The sequence below is a fragment of the Grammomys surdaster genome, unplaced genomic scaffold, assembly GCF_004785775.1.
Source record: "Grammomys surdaster isolate TR1022 unplaced genomic scaffold, NIH_TR_1.0 213, whole genome shotgun sequence".
In the NCBI taxonomy this organism is placed as follows: Eukaryota; Metazoa; Chordata; class Mammalia; order Rodentia; family Muridae; genus Grammomys; species Grammomys surdaster.
Window position 1 is genome coordinate 4,605,768 of NW_021604658.1, and position 18,961 is coordinate 4,624,728.

At 47.3% G+C, this 18,961-nt stretch overlaps 1 protein-coding gene across 2 annotated transcripts; it reads right to left on the bottom strand.

Annotated features, from left to right (window-relative positions):
• Positions 1-3,354: 3,354 nt before the first annotated feature.
• Dynll2 (dynein light chain LC8-type 2) lies at positions 3,355-10,273 on the bottom strand. Of its 2 annotated transcripts, none has more exons than XM_028772350.1 (3): positions 10,233-10,273; positions 6,141-6,279; positions 3,355-3,664 (listed from the first exon to the last, which is right to left on the bottom strand). In XM_028772350.1, the coding sequence occupies exons 2-3, from the start codon at positions 6,270-6,272 to the stop codon at positions 3,527-3,529; spliced, it is 270 nt and encodes an 89-aa protein (XP_028628183.1). In that variant the 5' UTR covers positions 6,273-6,279; positions 10,233-10,273; the 3' UTR covers positions 3,355-3,526. The 2 variants fall into 2 exon arrangements, with proteins under 2 accessions (XP_028628183.1, XP_028628182.1); XM_028772349.1 differs by lacking the exon at positions 10,233-10,273 and adding an exon at positions 9,997-10,176.
• Positions 10,274-18,961: the final 8,688 nt, after the last annotated feature.

Sequence of the window (18,961 nt, forward strand, 5' to 3'; positions counted from 1 at the left end):
CACATCCCCCCCACAGCATTGCTTCCTCATGTTGGACCTCTTTAAAAAGCCCAAAACCAGGTAGGCAGATGTCACGAGCAGGAACCCGGCAGCACCGATCCTCTTCAGCCTCACAGGCCTATCAACACCGCAGCCATCTGTATTGGTGTGTATTGGTGTGGATGCTAAGTTCATACCCAACAGACACAGGCAGCCTGACCTCTAGTGAAGAGGATGTCGCAATTCAGGGGAGACCTAAGAGATCAGAATTACAGGAGTGGCCCCTCTCCCCTAAGACAGAGGCCTTACAAGGGGGCAGCTCAATCCTTGGGAAAGGGAAAGGTGTGGGAAGGGAAACACCTCATCCTTCCTGCCCTTGGTCAAGCAGAGCAACTGAAGACTACCAGTGGAGTTAGTGTTCATTACTTAATTTAGGGCTAGGCCTAAACCTTAAGATGTGCCAATGAGAACCGCACCACTCCTGTCTCCTACGCCGTAAGCTGGAGCTTTAGCAGTGCTAACAGCTGAGCGGTTTTGGATGATTCAGTTTTCTCATCACAAAGCCATTTGACTAATGACCGCTCTTGAGGACTCAAGCAATGTTTTAAAAATGAAATGATCTTATTCCTCTCACAGAGCTGGCAAGCAAGATGGTCTAAGCCTTGCTATAATCCAAGATTCTTCCAGAAGGCCAGGTGACCCCCATCAAGGGGGCTGCCTAGACTGGCGGATGATGCTTCCATCTGGCCAGGAAATACTTTTCTAGTACTTGCTGCAGATGGGCACAGCTATGCTTCAAGATAAAGCAGTGGGGAGTGTGGGCAGAGAAATAAGTGAGGCAAGTTGGCATCCTGTGCAGAAAAGGGTCAAGGCAATGGGAGGCACCATTCTGCATGATGTCCAGATGTCGGGTATTTGAGCAAAGGCTAGAATAGCTATACCTTGGGCCTAGGCTAGGTCACAGCTCAGAGACAGGAGACTGCTAGCTACACTATGGACACCTCCTACCCATTGTTACACTGCTAGTCTCTACTGGCTACCCTCCACTCATGCTCAGTGCTTATTCTCTAGAGAGAAAGGACTGACCCTCTCCATCCCCAATACCAGGGCTAGAGGAAGCTCCATGACTGAAACACAAGTGGAGTCCCTTTTTCTCCATCCCACCTGGCCACAGCTTTGAGTGCCTGATTCTTCTGCAAGAATTTCAGTTCCTGTCTTTCTTCCACAGTCCCATGTGACCTTGTTTATCATGCCCTTCTAGGGATCCACAAGGTGGTCTCCAGGAAGTCCTACAGAACGAGACTGGACTTACTGTGCAGGAATGTGTTGTCACGGGTAACATTTGGAGCAGAAATAGCTAACTTTGAGTCCTTCGGTCCCCTCATCTCTGCTAAAACTTGAACAGAGCCCTTGTCCTAGAATGCCCAAGGCCCCAACTCTCTCAAGCAAAAGAAGCAGGACCTACAGGCCCTTAATCCTTTGGTACCTCACTGTTCCAGTCTTCCCCAAAAGATCCAGCCACCCAACTTCATACCTGAAGCCCTGCCTACCTCCTACACTCACTGAAAACACACTCCCTTCTACCTCACCCTAGGAAACGCTGACCTAACCCCAACCACTGGGCGACACTAACAGCATCAGGCCCACCAACCCTTCGCTCCCAAAGAAACCCCAACAGCTCAGAAGTGCATCAATCGACCTTTAATGTCCAAAAGAGGCGTGGATGCAGAGCATAGATGTGGCAGGGTCTCAGTCCCTGCATCAGAAATGAAAGATGAACAAAAATGAGACACTTCCAACTGGCCAGAGTCTGGGAGGGCAGGGAGAAACACAGATCTGGACATTCATAAGAAAAATAAAACCTAAAACCAAACATTCAATCTTGTACCCAATAAAGGTTTGAACAGGGAACTCAGTCACCACCAGTTCCCACCCTCCCCTGCCAGCACTGAAGAAAAACAAAAGCTCAACACACACAAAGGGCTTAGGAGGAAGGGGCATTCTCCTGCCTTCCCCCGAACCCCAAGAATGGGCTGGGGAAAAAAATAGCTAGATTTCCCCAACCCTTACAGTGTCAACCCTACATGAGTTCTGAATGTGATTCATAAGAATCAGCAGCTCAATTGGCAATGACAACCCCCACCCCCACCCCCAATCCTATCACCGACAGACAAGGTTTCCCTTGTACCTTCTCTGGAATCTCCTCCCACTCACAGCCCTTCTCTATCTCCTGACTCCCAGAGATCATTACTATACTTCAGACCTGTTCTGAGGAGCCCCTCCCCCAATTACTTCCATTCTCACTTCCCACTAGAGACCAGTCACCAACTGCCACCCCCCTCCAGCCTGCCCACAGATCTAACTCCAGGACAGATGTCAGAATGGCCATCCTGTTCTGGGTGACCTTCCAAAAACTTTCCCAGGGAACAGACAGCCACAGGGCAAAGCAGAGTGTCCAAGCAAGGTGACCTGAGGGGAGGGGGATGGTCTGACACCAACCTTTCCTTACCCTCAGAACAGGTAACATAAAAGCCCACTTAGAACTAACTGTCCCCTACCTCCCACACACCCTAGAGATTCCACTATCCTGCCCCTTCCCACCCTTCTACCCCAAACCCACCCCCACACGCACACAGACAAACACAAACATACACAAAGAAGAATCAAGGGGACATTGATTTGGTTTGATTGCTAAGACCTAACTAAGGAACTACAGTCACCAGAAATTCTCTTGCCAGCCAACAATAGGGGCTGCTCTAAGAGAACTGAGGAATGAGAAAAACCGAGGGCTAAGCAGGGAGCAGACAGAATGTAAAGGGAAAAGCCAAGCTAACCCTACTCCCATTATCCTCCCAACATGACCTCTGGCTGGAAGAATACGGGAAGGTGACCCACGAAGACACAAACCCTTACTTAGAAATCCTGACAGACGGCAAGACGAGTCTGCTCCCCACTCCCACACCACAAACATCTTAGGGCCCCTTAGAGACTGCACCCCACCCACCCCTGCTCCAAGCCATAAAGTCACAGTTCTGTGGAATATTCTCCCTGGTACTAGAGCAATCCCCCCACCCACCTTCCTATCCCTCTCCTCGCCAAGCCTAACCCTGTCCTCACAGCCTCCCCGGCCTCCTACAATAGCGCCCACCGTCCAAGAGGCAGCTGCAGCTTAATAGCTGCCTCAGACCTATTTCTATTTCTCGGCCCTCCCTGGTCTTCAGGGCTTCGCTGAGGGCCTTTTATTTTTATCTAGGGAGAGAAAGAGAAAAGGAGGGGTGGGAGAGATTTCCTAGTGCAGTACAACCAAAAAAAATAATGTTAACATCTTAAACATAAACGTAAAGCAGCCTTCTTCCCCAGGCAACTAAACAGAAAGAAGTTTGGTTTTTGTTTACTGCGACACACACATGAAATCGAGTATACAGTCCATGCAGTAGCACAGCCATTGGAGAGGACTTCCTGATGCTGGCCCCAGTGCAAAACAGTCCCAGCAACGCCGCCTGCTTGCCATCGCTGCCGCCGCCACTGACACCTTCACCTTGGCCACCTAGCCTGACTTGAAGAGGAGGATTGCAACTTGACCCAAGTAAAAATAGATGAAGTGCTTTGTCTCGTGTGTGACATAGCTGCCAAAATTTCGGCCCACGATACAATGCCAGGTAGGGTTATATTTCTTGTCAAATTCCTAAAAAAGAATACAAGGGGGAAAGAAAAAAAAAGTAGTTAGAGTTGCTGAAGTGTCAGAAAGGGAGTCACTCCCAGCAATCCCAGCACACACATTTAGTTGTTCCCACCTACCTTGGCCAGTAACCCACCCCAACCCGGGCACCCCAGCCCAGGACCTCAGCTCTCTACCCTCAGAAGCTCAGGTTCTAAGCCTGGCGATGGCACTCCTACCCTCATCAATAATGGATCACCACAAAGGCTCCACTGTTCCTCTGTCAAGCCTCTAGCACTCTACACCCTGATCATCTCTCCAGCCTCTGGTTACTCCACACCCAAACCTGCCCACCCTATAATTCTTCAAGATAATAATCAGAAAAACCAGGATGTCATAAGCATAGTAAGCAGGGCCTGGCCACCACTGCCTTACACGTTTCTAAACTGACATTCCACACAGGAACAATTGCGGACTAACTGTTGAAGCACCAAATCCCCTCACTCTACAAAACCAAGCATCCATGCTCACATCAGACAGTTCCCTAGCACACTGTACCTCAGCCTACAGCTCAGTTCTAGATGTAGCCTTCAGACTGCCAGCCTACTAGGAGAAACTGGAGACCCCACTAGGCACATCTTACTGCTATGTATGTAGACTGCCACAACACTCCTACGCATCCTCTTAGAATGCATGCCAGTGCTTAGATGACTCTAGCTTAACATGGGTCTTGGAGGCTGGAGAGATGAGAGAGCTGAGAGCCGGTAAGAACACTGGCTTCTCTTGCAGAAAACCTGGGTTCAATTCCTACCACCCACACAGTGGCTTATAACCACCCTGTAACTTTTTTGTTTTCATGATTTATGTATTTTATATACGAGTACACCATTGCGCTCTTCAGACTCATCAGAAGAGGGCATCAGCTCCCATTTACAGATGGTTGTGAGCCACCATGTGGTTGCTGGGAGTTGAACTCAGGACCTCTGGAAGAACAGTCAGTTCTCTTAGCCATCACTGAGCCATCTCTCCAGCACCACCCTGTAACTCCTATTCCAAAGGATCTGATGCCCTCTTCAGACTTTCACAGGGACCAAACACACAAACATGAAGGCAAAATAGTCATACAAGAAAAATAAAGATATGAAGTAGTTAGAAAAACAGACAAACCACAAGGTCTGAACTGGAACCCGGCACCCAAGCCCAGCCGCTCTCCAGTGTTAACCATTCCCACTCAGGCATTCATTTAGGAGTTCTCTTTTAAACATTTACATCCATTTACTTGGGAGTGGCCAGTGTGCTATTGCACACATGTGGAGGTCAGGACCACTTGCAGGAGTCCACTCTCTGCTTCCACCACATGGGTTCCAGTCGTCAGGCTTGGCAGCAACTACGCTTGCCCACTGATGCATCTAACTGGCCCCATTTAGAAACTCAATAGCCGGGCGATGGTGGCACACACCTTTGATCCCTGCACTTGGGAGGCAGAGGCAGGTGGATTTCTGAGTTCGAGGCCAGCCTGGTCTACAGAGTGAGTTCCAGGACAGCCAGGGCTACACAGAGAAACCCTGTCTCGAAAAACCAAAAAAATAAAAATAAATAAATAAATAAATAAATAGAAACTCCTCAATAACTGAACTCTAACATTGGACTATTTTTACAAAAGTCACCGTCGGCTCTCTACGTCTGTGAGTTCTACATCCACATGTCAACCAACCATAGATTTAAAATACTCAGGAAAAAACTACACCTGTATTGAACATGTACAGATTTCCTTCTCTATCATTTCCTACAGAAATAAAGGGAAAACATTCAAGCTGATTCTTTTAAAATGTCGGGAGAGGGTTGTTGGACTCAGCAGTTAAGAGCACCTGTTGCTCTCTCAGGGACCTGGGTTCCATTCCCAGCTCACAACCATCTGTAACTCCAGTCCCAGGGGTTCTGATGGCTTCTGGCCTCTATAGATACAAGGCAATTACCATACACATAAGGTTATTTTTTTAAAAAATAGAGAAAATGTAAGCAGTAAATATTGCAAAATCTAAGCCCTTGTTTAGGGAAAAGGAAATGTTCCGTATCACAAGGATAATGAAGGATACACCACGGTAAATACAGAAGTTCCCTGAAAATCTGTCTGGGATCATACAGTATTCATTCAAATGCCCTTAATCTTAATTTTGAATACTGAATAGTTCTCAACTGGGCTAGTAATATTTGTTCTGAAGTTCCTCTGCATAGCCTTCCCCTTCCCCAGTGCCTTGTAGGGACATATCTGCACAACTAACCCAGCTTCAGCACAGCCTTATCAGGGTCATTAAGGTGACTGATTTGGCAGCTCAACATCACCCTGTAATTCAGCCGCTTCACATGTTTGCAGGGTTTTTTCTGAAGGAGTTATACCTGCTTTCTCAGAAACTGTCTGCTTGCTTTGACCCCATCCCAACCCCACTCCACGCCAGCACATCACCACGTGGCTCAGCTGTCAATCATCAGGCTCTTGGCTTACCTTCTTGATATAGGCAGCAATGTCCTTCTCTATGTTGTACTTCTCCATGGCCTGTGTGGCGCAGTCAACGGCATCCTGTTGCATGTCCTCAGACATGTCTGCGTTCTTGATCACTGCCTTCCGGTCAGACATCGTGACACTGCAGTAGGAGCACAAAAGTAAAGCTGGTGACGTCTCCGTGTGAGCAACAGACCAAGCTATGGGTTGTGAGCTACAGGGTCAGGGGATGGTAGACACGGTGGAAGCATATAAACACACACAAGAGAGAAGCTTATGCTGGGTAAGGTGGCACTTGCCTTAAATCCCAGCACCTAAGAGGCAGAGGTAGTTGGATCTCTAAGTTCAAGGCCAGCCTGGTCTACAAAGGGAGTTCCAGGTTAGCTAAGGCTACAGAGTAAAATCCTTGTCAAAAAAAAAAAAAAGCCACTTAGAAGCATTCAACAGAAATATGGTCCCTACCTCTTGGAAAAACAGGACAAGAAAGGAAGGGAAAAAAGATGTGGCTGTAAGATGCTGTGCCTTAGAAGCACACATAAGGCTTTCTAACAGCCACCTACTTCATAGGCTCTGAGTGTCAGTCAGCACAACACTTAGTGCCAAAGAGACACATCGCAGCACCTAACTGCAGCTTCCAGCAAGTTAATTCACCTGTTTTTATGTCACCATCTGTAAAATGGGGTAGAAGCAGTGTCCTAAGAATAAACCAGAAGCTCACACCTGAAGAGATTAAGCACCTGACTTAATGACTATTATCTACCACTGGTCTTCACAGGAGAAACCCTGCTAGAAATCAGTATCCCTGACTTCTGGTCCTGACTCTGAACCTTTGTGGTCTCAACAAGGCATCTGGCCTTTCTGTATCGATTACTTCCATTTTAGCAATGAGGTCAGCTCTCAACTGGAGGTTGTTTAAGAATTAACTAAGGTTACTTGAGAGCATCTGCAAATAAGGAGAGCCCATGCAAGGGGCTGGCTATCCGTCTGCCAGACTCAGTTACCACCTGTTTTTATGAATCAAAGTTTCATAGGAATATGTTACAATAGCAGAGTTCTAGAGATTGTTCTGACCATAAATCCTAAAATACTCACTGTCCCCTCACAGAAAAAAGGCCAACTCCACTTTGATAAAAATAAAAGAGGGCTTCATACATAAGGCCTGCTGGCAAAGAGGTAATAATGGCCTCTTAAATGTTGGGGCTGATGTTACCTCAAGCCAGAGAAGCAGTCACGTGTCACCACACCCATGTCACCACACCCAATTCTGCTCCCCTCTCTCCTCACAACACTGCTCGGTCTTTAAAGTGAATACAATTTTTGAATTCTTTTAGTCACAGCCCCAACAATGATTGTCATTTCTCTGAATTTTTGCTTCCTTGTGTAAAAATCATTTGTATTCATTCAAAAGCATTAATGAAGTGAACATTTGGAGAAATATGACCTGATGGGAGCACTGAGAACTTTCCCTTAAACATAAAATCAGGGTCAGGTGTGGTGGTTTGCACCTGAAAATCTAACACTTGGGATGTAGAGGCAGGAAGGTAGGTCAGACATTTAAAGCCAACCTCAGCTACAATGAGGCTGTGTTTCAAACAACCACAACAAAGGACATAGGTGAGGAGCACGACACTGACCTATGCGGACTAAGAAAAAGCTTAATATTTTTTTTTTAGTTGTTTTGTTTTATTTTGTTTTTTGAGACAGGGTTTCTCTGTGTAGCCCTGGCTGTCCTGGAACTCACTCTGTAGACCAGGCTGGCCTCGAACTCAGAAATCCACCTGCCTCTGCCTCCCAAGTGCTAGGATTAAAGGCATGCGCCACCACTGCTCTGCTTTTTGTTGTTGTTATAAGCTTAGTATTTTTATAGCCTTGTTTCAGAGCTATGCTTCCTGGACTGTGGCATGCACCATAAGGCAAGCAACCAGACTTCAGAGACCGAGCCACATAGACCCTTCTACCCTGGCAGCCTATAGTCATGTGAGCTACCTTACATCCAAAGAAACAAGCTACAGAACCCTGCCCCTGCCCTTGACTGGTCTCATCACTCACAGAAGTACTGATACCCCTTAAGTCAACTCCAAAAGCAACACTGGTTGTGGCCCAGCCTAATGGGGACAAAAAAGATACTATCCCCTCCTAGTCTTAACACAAGGCTACACAGGACCCTAACTGCTCAAGGTGAGATACCTGGTATCATTCCAAGCCACTTCTTATCTACGGGCATACTACCTACCGAGAGGGAAAGAACCCAGACCGTCAAATGCACACAATGTATGCATGACGGCTACCAGGCAAGGAACCTTGGTCTGACACTGTCAAATGAAGCAAGGCTTCTCCCACTTAAGCGACACTGGCTAGTGTTTAGCTCAGACGCCCCTATCCCAGAGAAAACATGGAGCCTCCAGGAGTCTGTGATGACCGAAGAAAAAAGGTCAAGTGATGCCTGTTCAAGGCTGACTAGCTCTATGACCTTGGGCAAACAATCATGTTTTAAAAAATAACAGCTGAGGGCTGGTGAGATGGCTCAGTGGTTAAGAGCACTGACTGCTCTTCCAGAGGTCATGAGTTCAAATCCCAGCAACCACATGGTGGCTCACAACCATCTGCAATGAGATCTGATGCCCTCTTGTGGGGTGTCTGAAGACAGCTACAGTGTACTTATAATAAATAAATAAATAAAGTTAAAAAAAAAAATAACAGCTGAAACGAGAGAAACGGGAACATCTCCAGGAGGTTTGAGAAAAGAAAAATGCTGATGTAGTAAGACCTTTCTAGAAGTGAAGAAAAAAAAAATGTCACCTGGTGGCCTATTCCAGGTTCCCACTCAGAAGGGGGCAGTGTTTACAAATCCAGAGATTGGGGGTGGAGCCTGGCTACAGACAACGAAGTATGAAATTGGCACCATTTTACCAAAAAGCTCACCTGCTTCGCTGCCTCCTCCCCAAAGTCCAAAGGATCAACTTTGTCACAGTAATTAAAAGCTACCTTATTCTCCAACAGAGAGAGCCTACGATTACATAATGCTGGTCTTGTGACTACAACGCCACGATTCTTCACCCCTCAGGAGTCGCAGAAAGGTGAGGCCCTGCACCGGCAACCCCTATCCAAGGTACCAGTGAGAATAGGATAGGGAACCAGACGCCCAGCTATCCTTTCCTTCCTGGGGGGCGGGGGGGCGGCGGAGCTGGGCCTCCAGATAAAAGGATGGCCAAAGGGCCTCAAGCCAGCTTCCTGAGTCACGAGCCAGGAGCTCCTGTGAAAAACGCAAAAGGAGCACTCCAGGACAGTTCTCAACCTCTGTCCCTTGTCTTGCGATTTAAAAAAAAAAAAAAAAGAAAAAAAAAAAAAAGAAAAAAAATTAAAAAAAAAAACGAGCTAAGCCTCCAAATGACACCGACCGCCCTGCACCATTCTTTAACACGTACAAACGTTATTGCCTCGTTTCGGATTTTCAAGAGGGCCGTAACACCTCGTCCCAATACACCGCCCCCCACCACCATTTTTTCCTCCAGAGGGCAGGGACCACGAAGGGCAGCACCTGGGGAACTGAGAAAGCATCCCCCTCCTTCCCCGCCGGGTCCGCAGGCCGCGGCCGGTCCTCCGCCCTCCCCCGCCAGGCCTGGAGAGGCGCCGGAGTGACCGGGCGACCTCGCTGCAGGAAGGACGCCCCGAAGGGTGGCGGCGGCGGCGGCGGCGGGAGGAGCCGCGTCGTGCCCGAACCCTCTCCATCCGCACTGGCTGCCTGCGCTCCTCGGATCCCAGAGGCTCCCCCAGGGGCTGCGGGATCTCTAGCCAGCGCACGAGGGTCTCCAGAGCCTGGGCCGAGCAGGGCGAGGGCTGCCCCCGGGGCCCCGCTCACCGTCACGCAGGCGAGTCCGCACAGGCCCCTAGGGAGCAGCGCTGGGCTGAAGCAAAGCGCGGGCAGGGGCGGTGTCCCCTGGGTACGTCCTGCAGCAGCAGCCGCTGCCGCCGCGGTATCCCCCTGCTCCCGTAGCCCCGGGCCGAGCGCTCGCGCTGCTGTTCGCCCTCCGAGCTTCCTCGGACGCCCGCGCTCTGCCTCGCGCCACCCGGCCGACCGCCTGTCCCGGACGATACCTCGCCGTTCGCTCTGCTCCGCCGCTGAGCGCGGCCGACGCGCGGCCCTGAAATAGAGCCCCGCCCCCGCCCCCCTGCCGCGCGCGCCGCCGTCCGCGCTCCCTATTGGCTGCGGCCGCCGGGCCCCGCACTGCGGGCTTCTCCCCGCGCCGCTCTCGCTCCACATCTTGTTTCGTCCCACAATGCCTCGGGGCGGAGGAGGGGGTGGGGAAGGGGAGTTGAAGAAGGTGGGGGGAGGGAGCTGTGGCCTTAGGAGGTAGAAAGGAGAATGCAGACCCCCCCTCTGTCCAGGCCTGAAGAGGCCTGACTCAGGAGGAATAGAGTAGACCCAGAAAAGAAAAGGAGAGAGGCGTGGAGATTCCAGTTCCAAGAAAGGAAGAATGGAGGGATGGAGATTTCAGACTCAGGAGAGAAGGGCTCCAGGTCCCAACTTTGGAAAGAGGCAGGACAGGAGATTAAAAAATCACCAGGGACGGAGGAAAATTCAGGACTTCATTATTCTAGGCTGGCAACACTTGAGAGGAACGGCCAAGCTCCGTGGTGAAATAAAGGCGTAAACAGTCCTCAAGGGCCCCCCTGGCTTCACATTCTCTTTTGCTTCTAACTCAGCCTTTGTTCATGATTCTTGAGACTTTTCTACTTAATCATAGCTGGAACTGTAACTACACGATCATCAAAAATATCAGAAGTTCAGCCTCTACAGTTTATGGCCTTTGGGGATAGAGGTGAGAACCATTTCCTGTCTGTCGTTCCCAGGGAATGAAAAGGAACTCCTCTAAGTATGGGTTGTGGGGTATCTTTAAAAACTACTTCATCCATAGCCCTCAAATAGAGACAGAACAGGCTGGATGGTGGCGGCACACTCCTTTAAGCTCAGCACTTGAAAGGCAGAGGCAGGCAGATCTTTGAGACACCAGTCTAGTCTACAGAACTAGTTTCAGAACACCCAAGGCTACACAGAGAAACTCTGTCTCAAAAAAAAAAAAACAAAAAACAACAACAACAAAAAAAAACAGACAAAAAGTGTAAACAACACAGATTCAGACTCCTTGCCAGGTCAGCTCCCCTGGTCTACACTCGAATGGGAGGCTTTAAAGTTCAGAAAGCAGACACTGGTTTTGTGTGTGCATGCGTGTGTGTGTGTGTGTGTGTGTGTGTTGTTTTCAAAAGTGTTCATAGCACTCCGATACAGAAAAGACACTGAGATTTTTCTTCCTAAACTTTCATGCACAAAGAGTCTATCTAAAGTCTTCAGTGGGAAGTCAAACATTCTGGCCTCGAAATTGCCTAGCATAGCTCCTGGGCCCATCTTTTTATCTTCCCTCACCTAAACCTTGAGAAGCCAAACTAGTGCTCTGGCCTTAGCCTGTCCTGCTTAGGAGTATCATGATTTAGTGTTCATTGTGTGTCCAGGACAACTTGGAAAACTGTCTCCTCAGGCTTCTTCATTCCACAGCTCTGTCTTTTCCATTAAGGGACTCAACCAGGCTAGGCCTGAGGTCTCCCTTCATTCAGGGGGTATTCTGATGTCAGCCTGTGTTAATGAATGAGGGGTGGGGTACATGTGGGGAGGGGCTAGAGGATGCCTCACCCACCTAGGGCTCTTGAGGGGCAGCTCTTAGGAAGTTAGGAAAGAGAGAACTAACACCCTCTTTTCCCAACCTTCATTAGTTTTGAAGATCTGAAGGTCACAACTACGAAGTAAGGTTGTATACAAGCTGTCCATTGCCCAAGGACAGCTGATGGAGGGAGCAAGTGGAAGCATATATGCTACTTGCTTCCTGATGTGTCCTGATACAGGCCAACACTCTTTGGTAAGCCGGGCAGTGGTGGTGCACACCTTTAGTCCCAGCACTTGGGAGGCAGAGACAGGCAGATTTCTGAGTTCGAGGCCAGCCTGGTCTACAGAGTGAGTTCCAGGACGGCCAGGGCTACACAGAGAAACCCTGTCTCAAAAAAAAAAAAAAAAAAGAAAAAAAAGACAGGGTCTCACTATGTACACTATGTAACTCTGGCCGTCCTGGAACCCACTATGTAGACTCAAACTCACAAGGATCTCTCTGCCTCTGCCTTCCAAGTGCTAGGTTTAAAGGTATTCAACACTACACCCAGCTCCAAAGTCCTTTTTTAATCCAAACATTAATATCTCCAGGAGCAGAGTTTAGGAAACTTGTCCTATACTAATTAATACTATTTATGCAAATTACTACCTAAGACAACTACTATGCAGCATTGTGACTAGGATACCTAACGGCTTTGCCTAACTTGGCGGTTGTCTATTTGACAGAGCCTTTTGAAATTGCCTAGCTTCCTTAGCTATCAGTCATGACTTCTGATTTAAAATGGAAGGGGTTGATTTTGTCTTGTTCTTAGGCTTCTTATCTTCTGTCTGTTTTGATTTCAGGGCTCCTGAGATCACCCTCAATTTACAAGTTTCAACCTTATCTATTGCTTTTAACTATGACCTAGACTAGACCCTAGGCACACTTCCCATCCCCAGATTTCTCCACACAAGCCCTTCACACACACACACTCACATACGCACACCCTAATGGTTAGCAGCATCGTTCCTAGAATAGGTGCCTTTGATTCTAAATTCTTTCCACAACTCAAAAGCTGTGCGGTGTGCACAAACTCTCATTTTCCTCAATTATAAATTGGGAATAATATCTGCTTTATAGAGGTACAGAAAAAAACACATGAAAACTCTTGACCCAAGAGCCTGGGCCATCCCTGAAGCTGATGAATAAACTCTAACCATCATCATTTTTCCCTTCCCTGGAGTTCTTATCTCCGCTCTAAGCCCCATGCACACGCCAGAACCCAGGACTTGTGTCTCCCTCTTACACCCACCACAGAGTCATCCCTGCTCCCTGCCTGGTTTTCCAATCATTGCAAATGCTTCGCTACTCATCACCTCTTGGTTCCTGTGTCACCGTTGGCTCTTTCACTTCAGGATTAGCCCTTCTCAACCTTCCTAATGCTGCGATTCTTTAAGACAGTTCCTCACTAACCATAAAAGAATTTTCGTGGAATTACTCTTTACAATTGTAATTTTGCCAGCTTCAAATCGTAACATAAACATCTGATATGCAGGCGATCTGATCTACAACCCCTGTAAAGGGGCTGTTTGACTCCCAAAGGTCTGCTCTACCCCAGGAATCCATTAACAATGCAGAGATTTCTCCTCTATTCAGAATGAAGACTTTGCCCTTCTCCACAGCACGCTCTCTGCTTCTACGCACACAGCTCTGGTGCCAGGTCTCTCCACACCTCCCATCGCGTGCCTGCTGCTCCTCTAACACCTCAGCTGACTGCATCCCCCACGTGCAGATTCCATACCTTTGTTCCAGTGGTTCTTTCCCCCTTGAGACTTGTAGTCTCCCTTCCTGGCTTACTTTAACATCTGAAATGCCTTCCCTGGCTCTCACGGGGGATTGTGTACCTGCTGCATGCTTTGTAACTTCCAGAACCTGGTTACTAACCATTCTCTATTAAAACTTGTCAATATTGGATTTGTCTGTCATTTCTTGCTGATAGAGAACACGTGTGTTTTCTGTGTACACTGAAGGACCTAACACAGTTCCTGAAACCAGGGGAAAATTTCCTATGCCTTAGGTAACCTGGGCATTCCCATCAGTGGCTAAAAAGGCACAACTAGATGAACCCGCCTTTTCTTCCAGGCAACTAGGCTCCTGTGTTTCTCTCTCCAGAACCAGCAATGCACACTGTTTACACTGGGCTCTCCCTGCCCAGAACAAATTGCCAGCTAAGATAAACCATTGTCAGTGCTGGGGAAGGTCCAGCCTTGGTTTCTAAATTGACTACCTCCTCACTTTCTGCTGAGTGGTCCGCTGGGATCCTTAGGTAAACGTCAGCTGACTGGGTTGCCTACAGGGAGGAGTCCACAGGCTATGGAGGTACCAGAAGTCATTTTGACAAGTCCTTTATCGGGTGAGTTACTTCAATGTCTACAGAAAATTGGAGAAGGGTTAACCTGAGCTACACAGTGAGTTCTGGCCCAAATTGTGCTACAACATTAAACCGTGTCTCAGAAAGGGAGACAGGGAAGGGAGGGGAGGGGAAAGGAGGGTGGAGAGAGGAAGAGAGAGAGAGGGAGAGAGGGAGGAAGGGAAGGAGAGAGAGAGAGAGAGAATCATGTATAAGGAAGACTCTGTTCTTATGGTCATAAACACATACACACTTTCTCGTCCTCAGTCTCAGAGTTTGATAAAAAAAATAATAATAATAATGAGGTTAGCTCATAGGAAGACTCCAGGGCCTCACACATACCAAGCAAACTCTCTGCCATTTGGTAATATCCCCAGGCCTGCCTCCTCCTTTTTTTTTTTTTTTAATATTTTGAATTTTTTTTTTCTGGTCTGGGCATCGACCCCAAGCCTTGCCTGTGCTAAGGAAGAAATCTACCACTCAGCCCACGCTTCCTGTCTTCTTCTGAGAGTAATTTTGAAAAACATAAAACCAAATAAGCCAACCAACCAGAACACAAGCATTTTAACTCACCAGGCATATGAAAACACAAGCCAGCAAAGAACTTTATGGGGACTCTTCATTAGGAGAATGGAGGCCAAATTTACATTTCAACACAAGGTAGTCCTACTTTTCCCACATCATTTATGTGTGAGCACACACTACCTTGTTCAGAAGGTAAGTAGGTTTTTTGTCAATTTTATACAAACTAGAATAACCTGGGAAGAGAGAACCTCAGTTAAGGAATTGCTTCCATCAGATTGGCCCGTGGGCATGTTGGTGGGTCATTTCCTTTTTTCTTTTTTGTTTTTTTGGTTTTTTGTTTTTTGTTTTTTTTTTTTTTTTCGAGACAGGGTTTTTCTGTGTAGCTCTGGCTGTCCTGGAACTCACTCTGTAGACCAGGCTGGCCTCGAACTCAGAGATCCTCCTACCTCTGCCTCCCGAGTGCTGGGATCAAAGGCGTGCGCCACCACTGCCTGGCTTTATTTTCTTGATGAATGCTTGATGTGGGAAGGCCTAGGCCACTGTGGGCAGGGCCACCCCTGGGCAGATGGGCCTGAATGGATAGGGAAGGCCAGCTAAGCAAGCCATGGGGAGCAAGGAAGAAAACATTATTCCTCTCCAGGCTGTTCCTGCCTTGAACTCCTGCCCTGGTTTCCTTGGTGCGGAACGAGTACCTATAAATGACATGAAATAAATAAGCCTTTCCTCCCAAGGATGCTTTTGGTCATGGTGTTTTTCACAACTGTAGAAACCTAATACACGAACACGGAATCATTCTTGCCTTTTACCATAAGGCACCTGAATAAACTCAGGTGCACAATAGAGCTGGAGTTACAGGTGGCTGTGAGCTGCTTGATCTGGGTGCTGGGAATTGAACTTGAGTCCTCCGGAGGAACAGTAGATACTGTTCAGCACCGAGCTTTCTCTCCAGCCTCTGTATATTCTTTATATATTCTAAATACTAGGCCTTATAAGATCCACGGTTTAGAAATATTTTCTCTTTTTCTGTGGGTTTAATTTTCAGTTTCTTGACTGTCCTTCGAAGTGCAAAAGTTTAAATTTTTGACCAAATACTATTTGTATTTTATTTCTCTACTTGTACTTTGATATTATATCCAGAAAGCATTACTTGATCTCCAATTGCAAAGACTCCCTCCTGTGTTCTCTTCTAAGAGTTTTAACACTTTTTAGGTCAATGATCTGAATAATTTCTTTTTAAGATAGGGTACGTAGTACTAGTTGACCTGAAACACAGAGATCTGCCTGCTTTTCTGCCTCCTGAATGCTGTGTTTAAAAGTGTGCAGTGGGCTGGAGAGGTGGCTCACTGGTTAAGAGCACTGACTGCTCTTCTAGAGGTCCTGAGTTCAATTCCCAGCAACCACATGGTGGCTCACAACCATCTGTAATGGGGATCCAATGCCCTCTTCTGGTGTGTCTAAAGACAGCGACAGTGTACTCACATACGTGTAATAAATAAATAAATCTTTTTTTTTAAGTGTGCACCACCATACCTGATCTGAGTAAATTTCTGTATACATGTAAGGTAGGGGCCATATTGATTTGGATGTGATACCAGTTATCCTGGGTCATTAGCTTACTTCAGTAACTTGACTAAAACAAAACAAAACAAAACAAAAATGTAACCAGTCTAAAAGTTTACTTCTGAGCTGGGCAGTGGTGGCCCAGGCAGAGGCAAGTGAATTTCTGAGTTTGAGACCAGCCTGGTCTACAGAGTGAGTTCCAGGACAGCCAGGGCTACACAGAGAAACCCTGTCTCGAAAAAAAGAAAAAAGTTTACTTCTGGACTGTCAATTTAACTTCATAGGTCTACATATTGACCCTTCTGCCAGCCCTGAGCTGTTTCCATTACTGTAAATGGAGTCCTCTGGCTTTGCTCTCCCAAGGTTTGGGTAAGGGAAGAAGCCAAGAGCCTTAGTTATGCACACATTGGCACTAGGGAGACTGAGACAGGAGAGTCATGAGTTCCAGGCCAGCTTTGGCTACATAGAGAGTTCTAGACCACCTTGGGCTACATGGAAAGACACTATTTCAAACACACAGACACACACAGACACACACACACCACTGATCCATTCTGGGTCTTGAGTTTATAATTTATCAATTTCTATTAGAAACACTAGTTAAGGTGTTCAGGGGATAGCTCGAAGGTTAAGAGCTTACTGTTTTTCCAGAGGACCAATTCACAGCATCCACACCAGACAGTTCACAACTGCCTAAAACTCCTCTCCCAAGGGAATCAGCACCCTCTGGTCTCCAAGGGTACCTCATCCATATGGTGCACATAAACTCATGTGGGTACACACACACACATATCCATAAATAAAAACTTTTAAAACTCTAGTGGACAGTTTAATAGGGATTGTATTACATTCGGGAAGTACTGCCAATTTGGCAAAATGAACTTTGCCAAGTTCTCGAGGTGATTGGAAATGTACATCTACACAATCCAAGTTTAACACAGACCACACTGAGACAGGTGACTAGGAACAAGCAAAGGGCTCAGAAGGCACAGAGTCGGGGCAACCAGTTTGCCTGAAGAACCAGAGAGCAGAAGAGCTGACATTTGATATAAAGAGTGAGTGGGATTAAGGGGGAAATGGACACTCTTCAGATAGAAGCCTGTGAACTCAAGCAAGCAATGGAAGGAAGACAGATACATCAGAAACAGTGCGCTGAAGAAAGAAGCAGATGAGAAAGGCTAGAGCCAGACCTCGGCAGGGTCCAAAGGATGAGTTAGGACCTAATCCTAGTGAATGCCAGGAAGATGGTATGATGAGCCTTCCTTAGGAGTTATAGCCTAGATCTTGAAAGCACATCTAAAGGACTGCATGAGATAGGCTCGGTGCCTGACCAGTGGTGGAGACTGAGAGGTAGATATAGTAGAAAGAGGTTAGGCCATTGGGGATGTCCTCTTGGAGGGAGTATTTGGAAAGAGCATTTTTATGCCAGTTGGCTCCCTGCCTCTGTCTGTCTCTCTCTTTCCTGAGTGTGTGAGGTACCACCATGATGTTCCTGCCATGATGTACTTCGCTGGCACAGACCCAAAGCAGCAGGACCAAGTGACTGTGGACTGAAGTCTCTGAAACCATGAGCCAAAACCCAAATTTTTCCCTACTACAGGCCTTTTGGCACAGGTTCGGAAAGCTAACCCCGTAGGGTCCGAGACAACAGAAACCTAAATTTGTTTTCTGGGGCTTCATGGTGCTATTAACTCCTATAGGAACCAGCAGAAGTGGCTGCCTTCTCACTGCTGATCAGGGCCCCATCTAGGCTTCTCCTCTCTAGGCTCTGTGACATAGGCTTACCTGGCCTCCTCCTCCCTCTCTGATTACTCCCTCCAGTCTCTTCGTCAGGCTCCTCTTCCTCTGCCCATCCTTCAAATGTGGTGCTCCTTGGAATTCTGCTCTAGATCCTGTTCTCTTCTTTAGTGACCTCATGTTGCCATGGCTTCATGGCCACTCATCAACTGGTAACTTCATGTCTACTGATAGCTTTCCCACACTACCCTCCTCCAGATCTTTAGATTTATCAGCTTTAATTGATCAATAGATTTTTTTTTTAACTTTTGCCAGAATTATGTTCAGTTGTGAGTAGAGGAAAATGCCATGTCAGACAGTTCAAATGAAAGGGAAAAGCCTGTGTCCTTGTTTAAAATATTTATATTTTTAAGCAACGTGTATATTGGTGTGTGTGTGCAATTGTACACACATGTGTACATGCTGCACATATGAGCACAGGGGCCAGAAGGGGGCTTTGGATCCCCTGGAGGTGGAATTACAGTTGTGAGTGGTCTCATGTGAGTGCTGGGAACCAAACTTGAGTTCACAACAGAGTGGTGCCCATCCTTGACGACTGAGCTATCTTACCCTTAGAAGTTTATTTCTGCCTTAGATTAAAGGAGGCCAGAGGTACCAAGTCTGAGTCTGGCACACTCTCTCTAGTTCTCAGAATCCCAGGAGCCAGTTTTCTGCCAGCTTCACACACACCCTCAGCTTTACCTCAGGATCCAAGATGGCGGCTCATACTCCAGAATGCCTTGTCTGTAAGGACAGCTTTACAGTCATACCCCACATACTTATACTCCACTCACTATGACTTATTAAGAATACCAACACAGCTATAAAGAAGACAGATCGATATTTTGTTTATTCAGAGTGGCCATGTAACCAGTCACACAGTTAAGTATCAAACAGTGTGATCATATATACTCCAT